Source organism: Nannobrachium achirus (assembly GCF_963921795.1).
Source record: "Nannobrachium achirus genome assembly, chromosome: 13".
In the NCBI taxonomy this organism is placed as follows: domain Eukaryota; kingdom Metazoa; phylum Chordata; class Actinopteri; order Myctophiformes; family Myctophidae; genus Nannobrachium; species Nannobrachium achirus.
In genome coordinates, this window is record NC_137833.1 from 52,117,078 (window position 1) to 52,134,572 (window position 17,495).

General features: G+C 42.0%; 1 protein-coding gene across 1 annotated transcript in view; it reads right to left on the reverse strand.

The window, feature by feature from the left end:
* Positions 1-17,495, reverse strand: part of LOC308297663 (poly(ADP-ribose) glycohydrolase-like) — a 116,700-nt gene that overhangs the window by 18,564 nt on the left and 80,641 nt on the right. The window contains exons 14-15 of the mRNA XM_080741195.1: positions 4,159-4,237; positions 3,519-3,627 (exon numbers count right to left, since the gene is read on the reverse strand). Of these exons, the coding sequence (XP_080597321.1) occupies positions 3,519-3,627; positions 4,159-4,237 (188 nt within the window). The remainder of the gene's footprint in view (positions 1-3,518; positions 3,628-4,158; positions 4,238-17,495) is intronic.

Sequence of the window (17,495 nt, forward strand, 5' to 3'; positions counted from 1 at the left end):
AATAAGTGTTAATACAGTAGCTCTATAATGCTGATAGTAATCATTGCATTGCAGCTATAGAGTGTTTGTTGAGTAACAGGGTTTGCCCCCGTCTCTCCAGCTCTTTAGTAAACTGAAAATACATTTTCAGGCGTCACCAATTTTGGTCCTATCAGGACACAAGATAAACGATCCGCTATCTACTAGCGGGGAAAAAAGGAGGGTGCCAAATACAGATCCCAAGAATAGTGTTTGAATGATTATATAGAGGTGTGAAAACCTCTATTAGTCAGCTGATTAAGCAGAACAGTGAGAGTTGTACAGCAGAAAGGGGCAAATAAGCCACTAAGCAGCCACTCAGAGCTAAATTCAAAGATGTTATAAATCACAGAGTCTTTTATTAGTTGAGAGCAAGTCTAAAACTATTGTAATGAGGCTATTGTTTGTCTCTTTTGGATCTATATCAGGGGTCTTCAACAGGGGGTCCGGGACCCCTAGGGGGTCCTCAGAGTTACTACAAGGGGTCCTCCAAATCTTTGTATGACAGAAACTTGTTTTTTCCACCTTTTTTTTGATTAAACACTTGAACCCTAGTGTCCATATTCGGAGAACTTTAGCCAAAAATAGCCGATCTACAAGCTCACAACGCCTCGCAGCGCAAGGCGTTGTGAGCTTGTAGATCGGCTATTTTTGGCAAAGAGCTTTGGAGGGGGAAAAGAGCAGACTAAGTACAGTGAAAGGTCAAGTTTATTAAGTATTGACGGTTCAAGTGGTTAAATATCTGAAAACCCACATTAACATGAATCCAAAATATACTGATGATCGTGCTGTCAAACAATGACAATATATGGAATCTATGAAAAAGGTTGTGGGGGTCCCTGCTTCATCTCTCTCTCAACTAAGGGGTCCTTGGACTGAAAACGTTGAAGACCCCTGATCTATATGGTAAATCATTGCTGTCGGGCAGAATCCTTGCGTCTCCAGATTTCAATTCATAGTTTTGTAAATGAATGCCCCAGTTCGTCGTTCAAGATTGTGGTGCAAAAGTAGAGAAAACAGGCGATCTACAAGCTTACAGCACGGTGCATCGCGAAGTGATGTGAGACTGGCTATTTCGGCTATTTAAACAAAAACTAAAAAAAAAACATTTAAATGTTAAGAGTTTAATTCATTCTGTGTGTGGGTTGTATTGATATTGAACCAATGAAAAAGTATTAACAAGAGCTTATGACTAAATAATAACCAGTAAGACACACGAGGTCGAGGTCCATTGGAACACAGGTTCTTTTTTCGACATTTCATGAAATGTAAGTGTTTTGGGCATAAAAGGTTTCCACCCGACAGCGACGATACACAAAAACATGCTCTTTCCTGCATAATCCTGTACAACTAGATTTATGGCAGCACCCGATAATAGCTGGACAGCTATGAACAGGCCTGTCAGCTGGAAGTGATTGCTGCTGTCATTTGTCACTATGCTGAATGGTGTCTTCCACTGTTACGACTCAATTCATGCGACGGTTGCAGCTTGCGGTGAAACGTTTCCGACGCGGAGGGCAAACAAGATATGGCTAGACAAGTCAAAAGTAGAGAAGAGTACTTTGACAAGACTGCAGGCATCAATATATTTGGCCTTTCTTGCAAAAAATGTATATCGTCGTTGTCGGGTGGAAACCTTGGTATCTCCAAGTTTCAAATGTGTGCGTTCTTTTGCAAAGCAAAGCCCTGCTTCATCATACAAGGCCGTCGCACAAAAGTAGTAGCAGATCTACAAGCATAGTGTCCTTGTAGATCGGCTGTTTTCACAAGTTAAAATCATTTTTAAAATGATAAATGCAAAACGAACGGTTTTGGACATAAAGGTTTTCACCCGACAACGACGATATATATAACAGATCTACAAGCTTTGTAGCTCGGATATTCTCCCACAATTGTCGTGATACAATTAAAGCTCCGCAGTTATACCAGTAGCATAGTTGGTCAGAATGAGACACACACACACACACACACACACACACACACACACACACACACACACACACACACACACACACACACACACACACACACACACACACACACACACACACACACACACACACACACACACACACACACACACACACACACACACCATGTCTTGGCCTGTCACAATTATTACATAATCGTCTAATTGCAATTATTTGACATAATTGCAATTATTTTGTCGTAATCGTGTCCGTGTTGAAATATTTTCATATATATCAAACATTTTCAAAAATAGTGGAAATAGATGATCTACAACAGGGGTCCTCAATAGGCGGACCGCGGTCCATGACCGGACCGAACCACGGCCCACTCCGGACCCAGCGCAAATTAGAGTAAAAAAAAGAAAAAGCGATATCCTATTATTTGTATTAATCTGCAAGGTACCGCTACCGCAAGTCTCCACGTCGTTTTCACTTCTCCGTTGAGGACTGTGTGTGTGTGTGTGTGTGTGTGTGTGTGTGTGTGTGTGTGTGTGTGTGTGTGTGTGTGTGTGTGTGCTTGTGTGTGTGTGCGTGTGTGTGTGTTGGTCCACGGCAGCAGCAGCGACGCGGTCGTTCGTGCGTAGTCGTAACCAGAGCTCATGAGCGGAGTGGAATGAGGAGAAAATGCCGTTCTGCGCTACAGAAAACACTTTCTCCCGACTTTGCCACTAGCGCAAGTGTTCCCAAGTCCAACACAACTTCCTGGGCTAGGGTAACGTAGCCACGGCTTGATGGTGGTGAGCTAATGCTAATATAGCCTTCTATGTTACAAAAGACGCCATCTAAGTTCACCACATTCGAGAGAGAGTCTCTGTCTACTCTCCGTGTTGCAGGGTTCACTCCTCCTCAAAATGTGGTTTGCGGCCCCATTAGGATCGGCTATGAACAGAGGGGCACAGACACTCCACTAATAACTGACTGCTTATCATTTGTTTACCAGAGGATAGGAGGGGTTTTAGTTTTTAAAAGGAAAAGGACATTTTGTTTTATTTTACCATGTTGATGTGAATATTTGAACAATTCAAAACAATTCAGTCCTGAGACTGAATTGTTGTTACATTGCAATTTATTGTTTAGTATTTATTTTTGTTTGTTTTATTGTTTTTAATTATTATTACAAAAAAATAGAACTACTACTTCCTACCTAACTATACTGACAGACGTTTAAAGTCCGGACCCTTGCCTTTTTCAAAAAGATATTTCTGGACCTTCAAGATTTCTATTTGAGGACCCCTGATCTACAAGATCAAAACGCGCCGCGATGCGATGCGTTGTGAGCTTGTAGACTGGCTATTTCCACTATCAATGTTCTTTTTATAAAGTATAAAGTCAAATATGTCAGTCATTTCTTTGTATATTTAGGTTATGTGTCATATCTGCCATGTGCAACTTCAAAGCCTACAAGCCAAAAAGAAATGTAATAGTCAACGACAAATACACAATTAATAATCGCAATCGCAATTATCTGAGTGACACTTGATCGTCATGCAAAATGTCATAACGGTGCCAGCCCTAGTGCTGTGCCATCACCTTGTTGAGTTCTCTGGCGATCTTGTCGGGGTGGAACTGCTCCAGGAAGCTCCTGAACTTGAGGGCGTCCAGGGCCACGATCTCCGTGCAGCGTCTCTGCCAGTCGTCCCTGGAGACAGGACAACCACACACACCACAGTCACCACCAGGAGACCCAGCAGGGCCCTGCTTTCCTAGCCTCGCAGGCCATCCCGAGCTACGTCATCACCAATGTGCTTCCTTTCTCGGTCTGGTGTCCCTCCCATCGAGCCTCTTTATTAGAACTTGGGTTTCTAATTGCCAATCAAAAGGCTGCATTTCGAGCGAACCCGCCTCACACCGCTCTTGATTGGTCGAGTGGCTGCTACAGCTCTCGCATTTTGTAAACAAGCATGGTGGACCCCATGTCCGACGCGAGTTCACAAATTGCAAATAAAAGCTGCATTAAGTGAAGTTTAATCTGAAATCAACTGCATCTCATAACTTAAAAACGAACAACAGTTCAGGAATTTCTGTCTGGAAAAGACGTATTTGATGTTCTCCCGACAATGTTTTGACAGCCGGGGGAGCTTTTCATAGTGAGTGTACAAATGGAACCGAATGGAATCGTAAGGGTCCATTTGGAACATCCAAAAATAGAAAATGTAAACCGGCTTAATACCTGGGCGTCTCATCCTTGTGGCTGTACTTCCACTTGTAACTCTCAGCGTAGCCAGAATATTTACTATACTGCTCCGTACCTGGAAAGAAACACAACACAACAGCAACGCACAAGACACAAAACCATGACATTTAGTTTGCATTTGGCATTCGATGCACACAGCAGGGCCTAAATCTATTTTAGAGCCTTCAGTCTTAACCCATTTAGGCCTAGAATTATTGAATGCTTTAACCAGTGAAAAATAGCAGATATACAAGCTCACAGCGCGGCACCGAGTGCCGCGCTGCGAGCTTGTAGATCTGCTATTTTGGAAAAAGACGTGAAAATGTGTGCAAATCTTTGAATGTATGTATTTTCAAAGCGAACGTTTGTAAATCAAATTTTGCTTCTGGGGTGGTCCCTGGAACTAAATATTTTGAGATGGGGGTCCGTGGCCAAATACATATCCGTTTGGGGGTCCTTCACATGAAAAAGTTTGAGAACCACTGACATGGTAGTCTCTCAAGAACAGACTAACTGAGCTCCAGTTAAGTGAAAAGGACCTTTTCTTTGATGATGGCTAGCCAGATTGCTGACATAGAAACAGAGGTTTTTCAAAAAACCTTAAGGTGTCTACACACCAAACAGCCTACAGGAGACTCCTTCTGACTGTACACAGACTGCAAAGAACTGCAAAAAACTAAGCACTTATTTTTTCAGACGACGCCGACTGTAGTTACTGTATGGCAGTGGTGCCAGGTCTGCTCCTTATAAGCAACGTTGATCCTGTTTTCCTATAATGTTGCTAGTTGTGTGGGTTGCTTTTGTTTGGGCTTGTTTCTGAAGTGTAGTTGCTTATTTGGCCTTGCTTTCAACATTATTTTATAAAATAACTAATGTAATAGAGTTCAGAGGTGAAACTGGTCGCGCTTTTGGGCTTATTTTCATAGACCTGGTCGCGTATTTCACTCACAGAATCTGGCAACCCTAACCCGGCCGGAGGCAGCTCTGTTCTCCGTGCAGAGGAGGAAAAAAAAGAAAACAACAACACGGGCACTTGATGGACTATTACTAGCCTACTACTAGCTTTGCTTTGGATCCGATTGGAATAGGAATTGAGAGTTGAGATTGAGAATGAGAATGGTATTTAGTAAAAATATGCGACGGGAAAATGTCTCTGGCTTGTTTTGGCTTGGTTTTGGAGCAGTAGTAAACTATTCTACAACTCCCTCAATCTTACCGACGGCGAGGGGCGACTGAACAAAACTGAGCAAGTCCAGTTTTCCAGTTTTCGGTCGATAAGGTTCCCGACCCGCTGCCGAAAACCTGACGATGAGCTCCCGTTCGGCAACAGACGCTTTCCGCCGCCGAATCGTCGCCGAATCTGTGCGGTTAAAAGTGGCCTTTAGAAGGATTCAAAAGACACTTATAGAATCGGGTCAAAATTCTAATTTTCACGACTTTTCAAAAATAGCAGATCTACAAGCTCGCAGCGCGGCACTCAGTGCCGCGCTGTGAGCTTGTATATCTGCTATTTTTCAATAGTTAAAGCATAAAATAATGATACAAAATATAGTGTACCCGTTCTGAATGGGTTAAATCATATTATGTGCCTGCTATCCTCCCCATGTGGGTATGCGGTATCAGCGTGTATTGGATTGTCATAAATAAAGGCCATTGATTAAATAAGTAATCCGCTTTGAGGGCCTCCGAATGAAAAGCTTTCAGTCATAATTAGGAGGAACCGTGCCGCGCGCAAACGCTCACGAAACCATGTTTAGGGGAGGGAAAAACCACAGTAGCTAAATGGACCGCATTTATATCACGCCTTTCTCCAAAGCACTTTACATTGTGTTTCACTTTCACCCACATTCACCCATACATCCTCACACCGACACAGAGGCGTCAATTGGGTATGGCAGGGGTATGCAGCTGCCATACCCTGGGTCCAGGGGGGAAAATAAAAGTTACTTTCAAATATAAATCCATGAATGTCTCTTTGTCTATCTGTTCTGGTTATTATGTTGTTAAATTACAGTAAAATAACTACAAATGCAACATTTTACAAAATGGTCACTTTAACAAGGTATTATAATTATATTCTCCACACTTGTATTCTCCCCATCTTGACAAGATGGTATATTCACAGGTTCCGCAGGTCAGCTGCACAGGTGCAATGCATTATTGTTAATTGTGGCACGTTTACTAACATGCCAAGTTTAGCTGCACTTGAACAACCATTCCAGGCTGCCATATCCAGCCCAAGAAACCGTAGAAACCTGTGTAAAAAACTGACAAAACTCGTTTTTTTTTTTTTTTTTTCAGACATTGAGAAAATAGCCGATCTACAGTGAGCATGTAGATCTGCTATTTTCACAATAGAACCGTGTTATCCAAAATGTAATGCCTCTTTTCCATGAGGACTCCCATCTTTGCCATACCCTAGCTTTTGCTGAACTGAAGCAACTGCTTTCTCCAAAGCACTTTACATTGTATTTCACTTTCAGCCACATTCACCCATACATCCTCACACAGACAGCAGAGGAAACCATGCAAGGCACCATAGGGAGCAGTTAGGGGTTAAGTGTCTTGCTCAAGGACCCTTTGACACTTGGACACACACTGAGGGGGTCATTCCCTGCGACATACTAGTGTCCAGGGTGTGTACTTGTACATCAAGCTGACAAGAAAACAGGAGACTGGCTCCTGACAAACTAGCGTATAGACAGAGGAATTATTTGTAAGTAATACAGTATATAGGGGCTTAAGTGGTTAATATCAGTGGTGTTAACTCATTCGCTGCATTTTAAAAATCTCTTTGAAGTTCCAGGATGCCACAAGTCTCCATAGACTTCCATGTAATTCATAGTGCACGAGTCATGCACGCCCATGCATAGATCATAGAGCACCACGTGTGTGCACGCTGTTCACAGCTTTCAAACAAAAAGAAAATCAGCTTGGAAATCCGTTCAGGCATTCATGATATAGCAGACATCATGTTTTCTTCATATGTAAACAAAAATGGCTGCCATGTTTGAAAAATGGGGTTGGTATGGGGGTCAAACATGCAATTTCGCAATCGCGATCATGCCTAGTAGATAAAAGAATTAGAAAAAATCAAAAGAATTTACAAAAAAAAAAAAAGAAACTCGGGCGTGGCGGCGTGGACATATGGGATAACTCGGGAAACTCGTGGTAAAGCAGTCAATGAGTTTTAGTCAATTAGGGGTGCGTTCGGAAACCCGCACCGGGTGTGTGCTCAGTGTAGTGAGTGCAGTGGGCGTGGCGTTGGAGAGTGCGTTCAGTGTGGCTTATTTACGAACGACCAGTTAAGAGTCAGCTGTGTGCTTTTTCACTCTGAACTCTGAAGGTAAACTTCCTTAAAAGCAGCAGTTGCTAACGTAACGTTGATATTGAAAGGAGATGTAATTCATAATATTGGCATACCTGTTGTTAGTTTACATGTTGATGCGTTTGAAACTATCAAGCCCAAACGACCAATAAAGCTGTAAATGCTGCATTTGCGGTCATTTCCTCCATTGTTCACAGCTGAGAAGCGCTCGAGACACGGCGATGAAAACCAACCAATCAAAACACCACACTGACGCACCACACCGCCTAACCCCATCTTCTGAGTAGGGTTGGTGAGTGCGTGCACTCAACACACCAGTGTGCCGCGCACTGGATTTCCGAACGACAACGCACCAAGTGCACCGAATAAACGAACGACAACATGGCACACCAGTGCGTTGAGTGCGCATTTCCGAACGCGCTCTAGTTTGATTATTATTACAAAAATGCATCCCCCAAGTTATACCTTCACGTGCACAGGGTTACGGCTTGAGAGGTTTCCACGCATCAGTATCATCATTAGCACTCATTACAGGAAATGACGCCCTGCTAAAGGCTGCGGTATGCATTATGTATGGGCTGGCTTGTTATGCAAAACTTGAATGAAACAGCAGGGTTTAACCTGCTTATTAGCATTGCCTTTGAGCGCATACAGTAGGCAGGCACTCGAGGAGACATAAGTGTATTGTGAGCTTACGGGCAACATTACAACCGCCGTGCTTCAAAGCGTCCTTTGAGCGATTCTCCTTTCATTCTGTGAAGGAACTCATTATCCGCAAGGAGAAGCAAACATCACGTCTGCAGATGGATTTGAGTCAACTTCGAGTTCAATGCAGGCGCCACTAAAAGGCGGTATAACGGTAAATGTTAAAAAAGACGATTTCTGTCTAAACTGCTGTGTCAATATGAAAACATGACTGAGGGTAATGGCGTATTAGTCCTCCACACAGGGGCGTCAATTGGGTATGGCAGGGGTATGCAGCTGCCATACCCTGGGTCCAGGGGGGTGGGGAAAGTTACTTTTAAATATAAATCCATGAATGTCTCTTTGTCTATCTGTGCTGGTTATTATGTTGTTAAATTACAGTAAAATAACTACAAATGCAAAATGTATTCTACCCATCTTGACAATTGGTTTCCAGAAACATCTCACATAATTGAAATTCAGTTTCTGTGACAGCTGCTGAAAGTTGGAGTTAACTTTACTTTACTACTATATACAGGAAAAAATCATACAAAATAATTGTGCTTTAAGTAGCATGTGACGGGTCGAACTAAGGGTTTTTCGTGATTCTGAATCCGTTGCAAGCATTTGTTTTGCACTAAAAACACTCCTTTAGCATTTAATTAACTCCAGACCTTTTCCAGGCATGGAAAACTTTTTGTTTTCTCTCCCTCTTCAATTTCAAAATATTTCCCAGTAATTGCATGACCGTGGGAACCCTGATACATGCTATTATATTGCTATGGTTGTCATTATAGTTTTCTCTCTCCTCTCTCTCTCTCTCTCTACCCCCCCCCCCCTCGGACACAATCAAGGCAGACGGCAGCCCACCCTGGAGTCTGGTTCTGGCTGACGTTTCTTCCAGTTAGGGACAGGTGTTTTTTTTTAACCCATTTAGGCCTAGAATTAGAAGGATTCAAAAGACACTTATAGAATCGGGTCAAAATTCTAATGTTCACGACTTTTCAAAAATAGCAGATCTACGAGCTCGCAGCGCGGCACTCGGTGCCGCGCTGTGAGCTTGTATATCTGCTATTTTTCAATAGTTAAAGCATAACATAATGATACACAAAACGTGTACAATGGATGGGTTAAAAGAGGTTACCCCTGGAGAAAATGCATGTGCTCTGATATAAATTGCCATGACCCTCCCCATGACTGTAAAAAAATAAAATAAATGACCATCCCCAAGAGATAAAAGAAAACAGAATAACCCTCCCTAAAAGTGTCTCAATATGTTGTGCTACGATATATTATGATATTAAAATGTGACAATAAGTATATTCTTGAATCATTTTTATTCATGGTCGACATTATCTGCATATAAAAACTGACTGTTTTATTAATAAAAAATGGTATGACCCTCCCCTAGGACTAAAAATCACACCTGTGTGAAGTGGAGCTGTGTGTGTGTGTGTGTGTGTGTGTGTGTGTGTGTGTGTGTGTGTGTGTGTGTGTGTGGATCATGTGTACCGATTTTTGTGACATTTGAAGAAAATATGTAGGAAAAGGAGCAAAAAGTGTGTTTTGGAGAAAATTCAAGATGGCGGAAAATCTATCATGGCGCAAATGGGCGTGGCCTATATGGGGAGATGCGTCATGACCCAAGGAATCCAGGGAAAAAATATTTTTAATTTTCCGACCTACGGTTCAAGAGTTACAGGCCAAAACGTAAAGTGGGGTGTTATGGCGCCACCATGCAGCCAAATGACACAATTATTTTTTATTTAATCCTTGAAATCATTATGAACCTCCTCTCCAAGTCTTGAAACTCTAGCCCCTATGGTTTGCGAGAGACAAATAATTGAATGTGAGTTTTTGCGATTCCCATTATAAGTCAATGGGGAAAATTTATTCACTAATTAATTAATATCAATTAAACTATTGAACCTTTCTCTTAGCAAGTTACTAGCCCACGATTCCCGAGTAAGCCGGTCGATTTGACATATGGCGCGAGTGTGTGGTGGCATAACTGTGGGACTAGTAGCGTGCCGAAAGTTCAGGCTACATACACACACACAGACACACAGACAGACACACAGACCCACACAGCCACGTATAGGGAGCCTGTGCTTCACACAGCTCCAAAAATAAATAAATGCTGACCCTCCCTTGGACTAAAATTAAAAAGGCATGACTCTCCCCTATGTTCTCCAGGGGTACACTTCTTTAAAAAAAAACGACCCGTCACTTAAGAGGGAGTTTCTCTGCGTCCGTCTGCTCTATATGTAAAGTGTCTTGAGACAAGTTGACAACTTGTTGTGATTCAGCACTATAATAAATTTGAATTGAATCGACTGTGGAATTACGCTTCCATATAAATCCTTGGCTGAGTCAGCAAAAGCTGCGTTATTTCAAGAGCAAGCAAGCACGCACGCACCAAGTACAGCCGGCTGAATGGACCACGATACTTGGTACATCAGTGGTTCTCAAAGTGGGCCTAGACCACTACGGATCCTTGAGGGGGATGCAGGGGGATCCAGGGGGGCCCCAGCAAAATGAGGAACACTTTAAACATATTTTTAGACTTCAATATGTATAGATAATTCAATTTATTCAAAATGTATTTGAATTAAAAATGTATTATTTATATTTATATTTGTATTATAGTATTGATTGTAAATGTAGGCTCTGTTTTTTAGTTTTTATTGTTCACTGTTTCTGTGTTTTTTGTGGGGACTGCGGATGATGTATTTTAAGATACTTTATTACGTACTGTTAGCGTCGCTGGGAACATTCGATTTTTAATTAACCCATTTAGGGCCTAGAATTATTGAATGCTTTAACCAGTGAAAAATAGCAGATATACAAGCTCACAGCGCGGCACCGAGTGCCGCGCTGCGAGCTTGTAGATCTGCTATTTTTGAAAAAGTCATGAAAATGTGTGCAAATCTTTGAATATATATGTATTTTCAAAGCGAACGTTTGTAACTCAAATTTTGCTTCTGGGTGGTCCCTGGAACTAGATATTTTGAAATGGGGTTCCGTGGCCAAATAAATATCATTTTGGGGGTCCTTCACATGAAAAGGTTTGAGCACCACTGACATAGTAGTCTCTCAAGAACAGACTAACTGAGCTCCATTTACGTGAAAAGGACCTTTTCTTTGACGATGGCTGGCCAGATTGCTGACACAGAAACATAGGTTTTTCAAAAAAACTTAGAAGGATTCAAAAGACACTTATAGAATCGGGTCAAAATTCTAATTTTCACGATTTTTCAAAAATAGCAGATCTACAAGCTCGCAGCGCTCGGTGCCGCGCTGTGAGCTTGTATATCTGCTATTTTTCAATAGTTAAAGCATAAAATAATGAAACACAAAATGTGTACCCGTTCTGAATGGCTTAATGAAGGGCGCTCCACTTGCTGTGTTCGGTGTTGGCCTCAGATGCCCATTTCGCCCCTGTTCATTTTTTGACGCCGTCCAATGCCGGCACGACGCCGTCTTTTTGGTGGAGCCCTGGGGTAACTGTCCACCCAGGGGCATCACAAGGGGGGGGGGGGGGGGGGGAGTGGGACTGAGTTACTAGGGCCTGAGTGGAGGGGCCTTAATCATTTTATACTTTAGCTATTGAACAATAGCAGATATACAAGCTCACAGCGCGGCACCGAGTGCCGCCCTGCAAGCTTGTAGATCTGCTATTTTTGAAAAGTCGTGAAAATGTGTGCAAATCTTCGAATACATTCATTTTTTAAGAGAACATTTGCAACCCAAAATTTGCTTCTGGGGGGTCCCTGGAACTAAATATTTTGAGATGGGGGTCCTTGGAACAAATACATATAATTTTGGGGGTCCTTCACATGAAAAAGTTTGAGCACCACTGACATAGAAACATAGATTTTTCAAAAGAACCTTAGAAGGATTTGAAATATCCAAAGACTTGCACATTAATGTTCACAATTTTTCAAAGATAGCAGATCTACAAGCTCGCAGCGCGGCACTCGGTGCCGCGCTGCGAGCTTGTATATCTGCTATTTTTCAATTGTTTCAAGGGCCCAGAATTTGGTGCGACACCCCTGTGTCCACCCCAATCAACAGAGTCCTGTCCTCTGCCTGCTTCACCTTTGATGCCGTTCCTGTTAGACGTGAGGACTGCACCCTGACGGAGTCCAGACACACAGGAGCACCACGCTGCCATGCATCATCACATTACACATCCTCTGATCCTCCCTGGCCGCCCTGCCTAACAATCCCCACAACACCACCACGGAACACAAACCGGTGTAAACCGCTGAGACGCGGAGGCCCCGCCCTGTGCGGTAGAACAGTGATTCGCAAGTTTTTTTCATTTCAAGGACCTTGAAATGAAAAAGACAAAGTACTTTTGTTTTTTTTATCTCTGCATAACGTCATTAACCGCGGGGTCCCCCCAAGAAGGGTAGCCGGAGTCCTCCCCCTTCCCCTCCCCTCTACAACAACGGTCTTCGACAGGGGGTCCTCAGAGTTACTATAGGTGTCCTCCAAATCTTTGTGTGATAGAAACTTTCTTATTTTTTTTTTAATATTAACCACTTGAATCCTAGTGTCCTTATTCTGAGGACTTTAGCCAAAAATAGAGTGTCTACAAGCTCACAATGCCTCGCAGAGTGAGGCGTTGTGAGCTTGTAGATCAGCTATTTTTAGCTGATCTACGACTTCGTTATACAAGAGTGTCGCACAAGATGTGTTGTGAGCTCGTAGATCGTCTATTTTCACTATTTTGGAACGTTTTAAAAATTGTTATAAAAAAAAGTAGACATTTATTATTATTTTTACATACAAGGTTTTCTCCGGCCAGACAGAGACGATATGCAAAGAGCTTTGGTGTAGAGGGGAAAAAGAGCAGATTAATTACAGAGTGAAAGGTCAAGTTTATTAAGTATTGACGGTTCAAGTGGTTAAATATCTGAAAACAATGACACGAATCCAAAATACACTGATGATTGTGCTGTCAAACAATGAAACTGGAATGGAATCTATGAACAGGTTGTGGGGGTCCCTGCTTCATCTCTATCTCAACTAAGGGGTCCTTGGCCTGAAAACGATGAAGACCCCTGCTCTACAACCAAATCTTTTCACCGCAAAATAGCTTGAAGACGGCCGGAAAGACACGGTTCGGCCTCTTACGCCTCGCCCAGAATATGGACGCTAGGGTTCATACGGCTCATATGGTTCATTAAGAAAGAGAAATCAGAGACACAGGGATGGAGGGAGAGAGAGACAGCAAGAGAGAGAAAGAGAGAGAGAACATACATTGGACTCGGGAAGGCTAGTGAGCGGCTGCTTGCGTTTCTTTCTTTTTTTTTGCGTGCGAGGAATAACTCTGCCGTGTTTTAATAAATCCATGGCGTAACTGGTCCATTCCATTAGGGGACCCATGGCCCCTTAGTTGAGTTATAAATTCCTCTTCTGTCCAAATGTAATAAAGTTAAGTGGAGAGGAGGAGGAGGAGGAGGAAGGGGACGAGGGAAGGAGGGAGGACGGTGACTAATGGCTGAAGGTGACTCTGAAAGGGACACGTGCGTCATAGCAGACGCCGTGGCACCATGGGCGTCGCCGCCGCCGCCGAGCGGAAAACCTCGCATCTCCGTATTTAGACATTTTATGTTTTTTTTGTTTTGTAAATTAATGCCTAAGCGACTTCGTTATACAAGAGTGTCGCACAAAATGTGTGAAAATAGCCAACGTCGTGTTGTGAGCTCGTAGATCGTCTATTTTGACTATTTTGGAACGTTTTAAAAATTGTTCTAAAAAAAAAAAGTAGACATTTATTATTATTTTTACATACAAGGTTTTTCCAGAAGACGATATGAAACAACCTTCTCTTGGCTGCTAGTAAAAGCAGAACACTGGCGTCCAGGAAGGGGAGGGGCCCTGTGCCATATCGCTATATTTATTTCAGTGTTCTTTTAATGCTTTCTTCGCACATGAACGTCCTAAGTTGTGTCTTGCGAGTGTGTCGCACTGCAGCAGAAAAAAGGTTTAAGTGAACGTGGTTAACTAGAATTATTGAATGCTTTAACCAGTGAAAAATAGCAGATATACAAACTCACAGCGCGGCGCTGCGAGCTTGTAGATCTGCTATTTTTGAAAAAGTCGTGAAAATGTGTGCAAATCTTTGACTATATGTATTTTCAAAGCGAACATTTGTAACTCAAATTTTGCTTCTGGGGGGTCCCTGGAATGGTAGTCTCACAAGAACAGACTAACTGAGCTCCATTTAAGTGAAAAGGACCTTTCTTTGACAATGGCTGGCCAGATTGCTGACATAGAAACATAGGTTTTTCAAAAAGTCTTAGAAGGATTCAAAAGACACTTATAGAATCGGGTCAAAATTCGAATTTTCAAGATTTTTCAAAAATAGCAGTGTCGTGCTGTGAGCTTGTATATCTGCTATTTTTCAATAGTTAAAGCATAAAATAAGTCCCACTGCATTACCCATGTTTTGAACAACATGGTTTCCTGTATTATTTCGTGGTTAAATGAATACTGTACAGAATATAATATCATGAATAACAGTTGGATCACAACAGAGTGGTTAAATGAATAATAGTTGTAGAGAATTTATGAATAATAGTTGTATATATATATATTAGGGCTGTCACGATTATGACATTTTCCATGACGATTAATTGTCCCTCAAATAATTACGATTTAATGGTGTTTTTGTTGTTGACAATTACATTTCTGTTTGGCTTTTAGGCTTTGCCGTTGCACATGGCAGATATGACACATAACCTAAATATACAAAGAAATTACTGACATATTTGAAAACTTTCTACTTAAAAAAAAATAACATTGATAGTGGAAATAGACGATATACAAGCTCACTTGTGAGCTTGTAGATCTGCTATTTCCACTATTTTTGACTTTCAAAAAAAATATATATATAAACATTTTTCAACATGGGAACGATTATGAAAAATAATCGCGATTATGTCAAATAATTGCGATTAGGCGATTATGTAATAATTGTGACAGCCCTAATATATATACAGTATATCCACTACAGAGTGGTTAAGGCTTCACTGACCACCTCTCTCTCTCTGTCTCTCTATACTATGCTCTAGCCTTCTGAAGAGCGGGCCACAGCGAAGACAGAGGAGTCTATAGGAGTGGCCATCAGACCATTGCAAAAAGCCTTACTTCTCTCTCTCTCTCTCTCTCACACACACACACACACACACACACACACGCAAGCACACACACACGGCTTGCCCACGCATGCAATTTGTCTCCGACGCTCTCGCTACGCCTTCAAATAATCCGGCAGCAACAGAATCAATCAAGTGCAGAGAGTCTGCAGACATCGTCCAGAGAGCTACTTGTATACTCGTATAACAAAGCCTACCCCTACCGCCCGCCCCAGATCTGTTTACTGTACATATTTTCTATTTTTGATTTGTTTACTGCACGCTATTTTATTTTCTGAATGAGATTCCATATGCCTCCGCTGAGTTCGGAGAGGCAGCTTTCAAGTGTGGTGCCTCACATACCTGGAACACTTTACAGCAAGCGTCTTCAACAGGGGGTCCTCAGAGTTACTATAGGGGGTCCTCCAAATCTTTGTGTGATAGAAACCCTTTTCTCCTTTTTTATTTTAACCACTTGAACCTTATTCTGAGAACTTTTGCCAAAAATAGCCGATCAGCGCGAGGCGTTGTGAGCTTGTAGATCGGCTATTTTTGGCAACAAGGTTTGGTGTAGAAGGTAAAAAGAGCAGACTAAGTACAGAGTGAAAGGTCAAGTTTATTAAGTATTGACGGTTCAAGTGGTTAAACACAAATTGACATGAATCCAAAATACACTGATGATCGTGCTGTCAAACAATGAAACTATATGGAATCTCTGAAAAGGTTAGCAGGGACCCTAATCTGAGTTCCCAGAAGTTATTTTTTTCACCACTAGGGGGGCGAGAAGAACTTCTGGGCAAAAACTATGATATTCCTGGCCAGGAAGTTGTCCCAGGCTCAGAATCTGAGCTGGGACAATACAGGATGTAGAGCCCTGTGCAAACCCTCACAACATTCAGAATAGAAACCAAACAACAACACTACAACAATCTGCAGCCCATGTTTTGAGGTGAATCCTACCAGACTAGCAGGGACCCCGCTTCATCTCTCTCAACTAAGGGGTCCTTGGCCTGAAACGTTCACTTAAGTATAGTTCTCTTGTTCCCCTAGGTCAGGGGTTCTCAAACTTTTTTATATCACAACCCCAAATTATGAATTGTTTGGCGACCCCAACCCCCAAACACACAGTAACACACACAACACGGGCACGGCAAGCAGTAAAATGCTATGATAAATATGCTATGGAGGTGGTTCTGTACACATGCGTACTGTAAACTGAAGCATTTAGCCAAAATAAGTGTACAATACACGTTGCTGGAATCACAGAAAGTCTAGACCCGCCGTGACTTTTTCTCCATCGCGGAGCTGTTGGTAAAGTTAGTCTGATTCACTGGTTGTCATTTGTTGTCTGTCGGTAGCGTTACATCGCGGTCTAAATTTAAACTCTGCGAGGGTACAGATGTAACCACTTGGATCCAGTAACCACTCGCTCCCGGAGTTTTAAAAAAACACACGCTATTGAACATAGCCGAATTCCCAAGTAAATCATTTATGACAACTGAGCTAAATCAGCTCTTGTATGCCTCAGCCGAGCCTGGCCCTTTTTTTTATACTGTTTGAGTTGACTAACCCTAACCCTGTTTATGGTGTTGTTGTAATCTGGGCTACGCTGAAAAAGAGGGCCCCAGTCCTTAAGTGTGTTTTCAGAGAATTTAAATTGAAATATCTGATCTCTGACTGTGGGGATACGTTTTGAACAATTGTTATATTTGTCTGTCTTTTAATGTTTCAATGAATTGAGTAAAAAGGACCCCAATGGAAACAAGCCATAGTGCTTTCTTGGGTTTAAATCCTCTTAGCAGACAAAGAGTTATATTTTATAACTTCTTTGCCTGTTTTTACTATTTTGAAAAACATTTTAAAATACTTTAAATAGCCGACATCAACATCGTTGTGAGCTTGTAAATCAGCTATTTGAACCATTTAACTAATTTGCTGCATTTTAAAAATGGCTGCCAAAGTGCCAGGATGACCCAAGTCTCCATAGACTTCCATGTAATTTATAGTGCACAGATCATGCACGCCCATGCCTATGCCTTGCTGTAAAGTGTTCCAGGTAAAAGTGAGGCACCACACTTGAAAACTGTCAGCGGAGGCATATGGAATCTCATTCAGAAAAGAAAATAGCGTGCAGTTAACAAATCAAATATAGAAAATATGTACCTACAGTA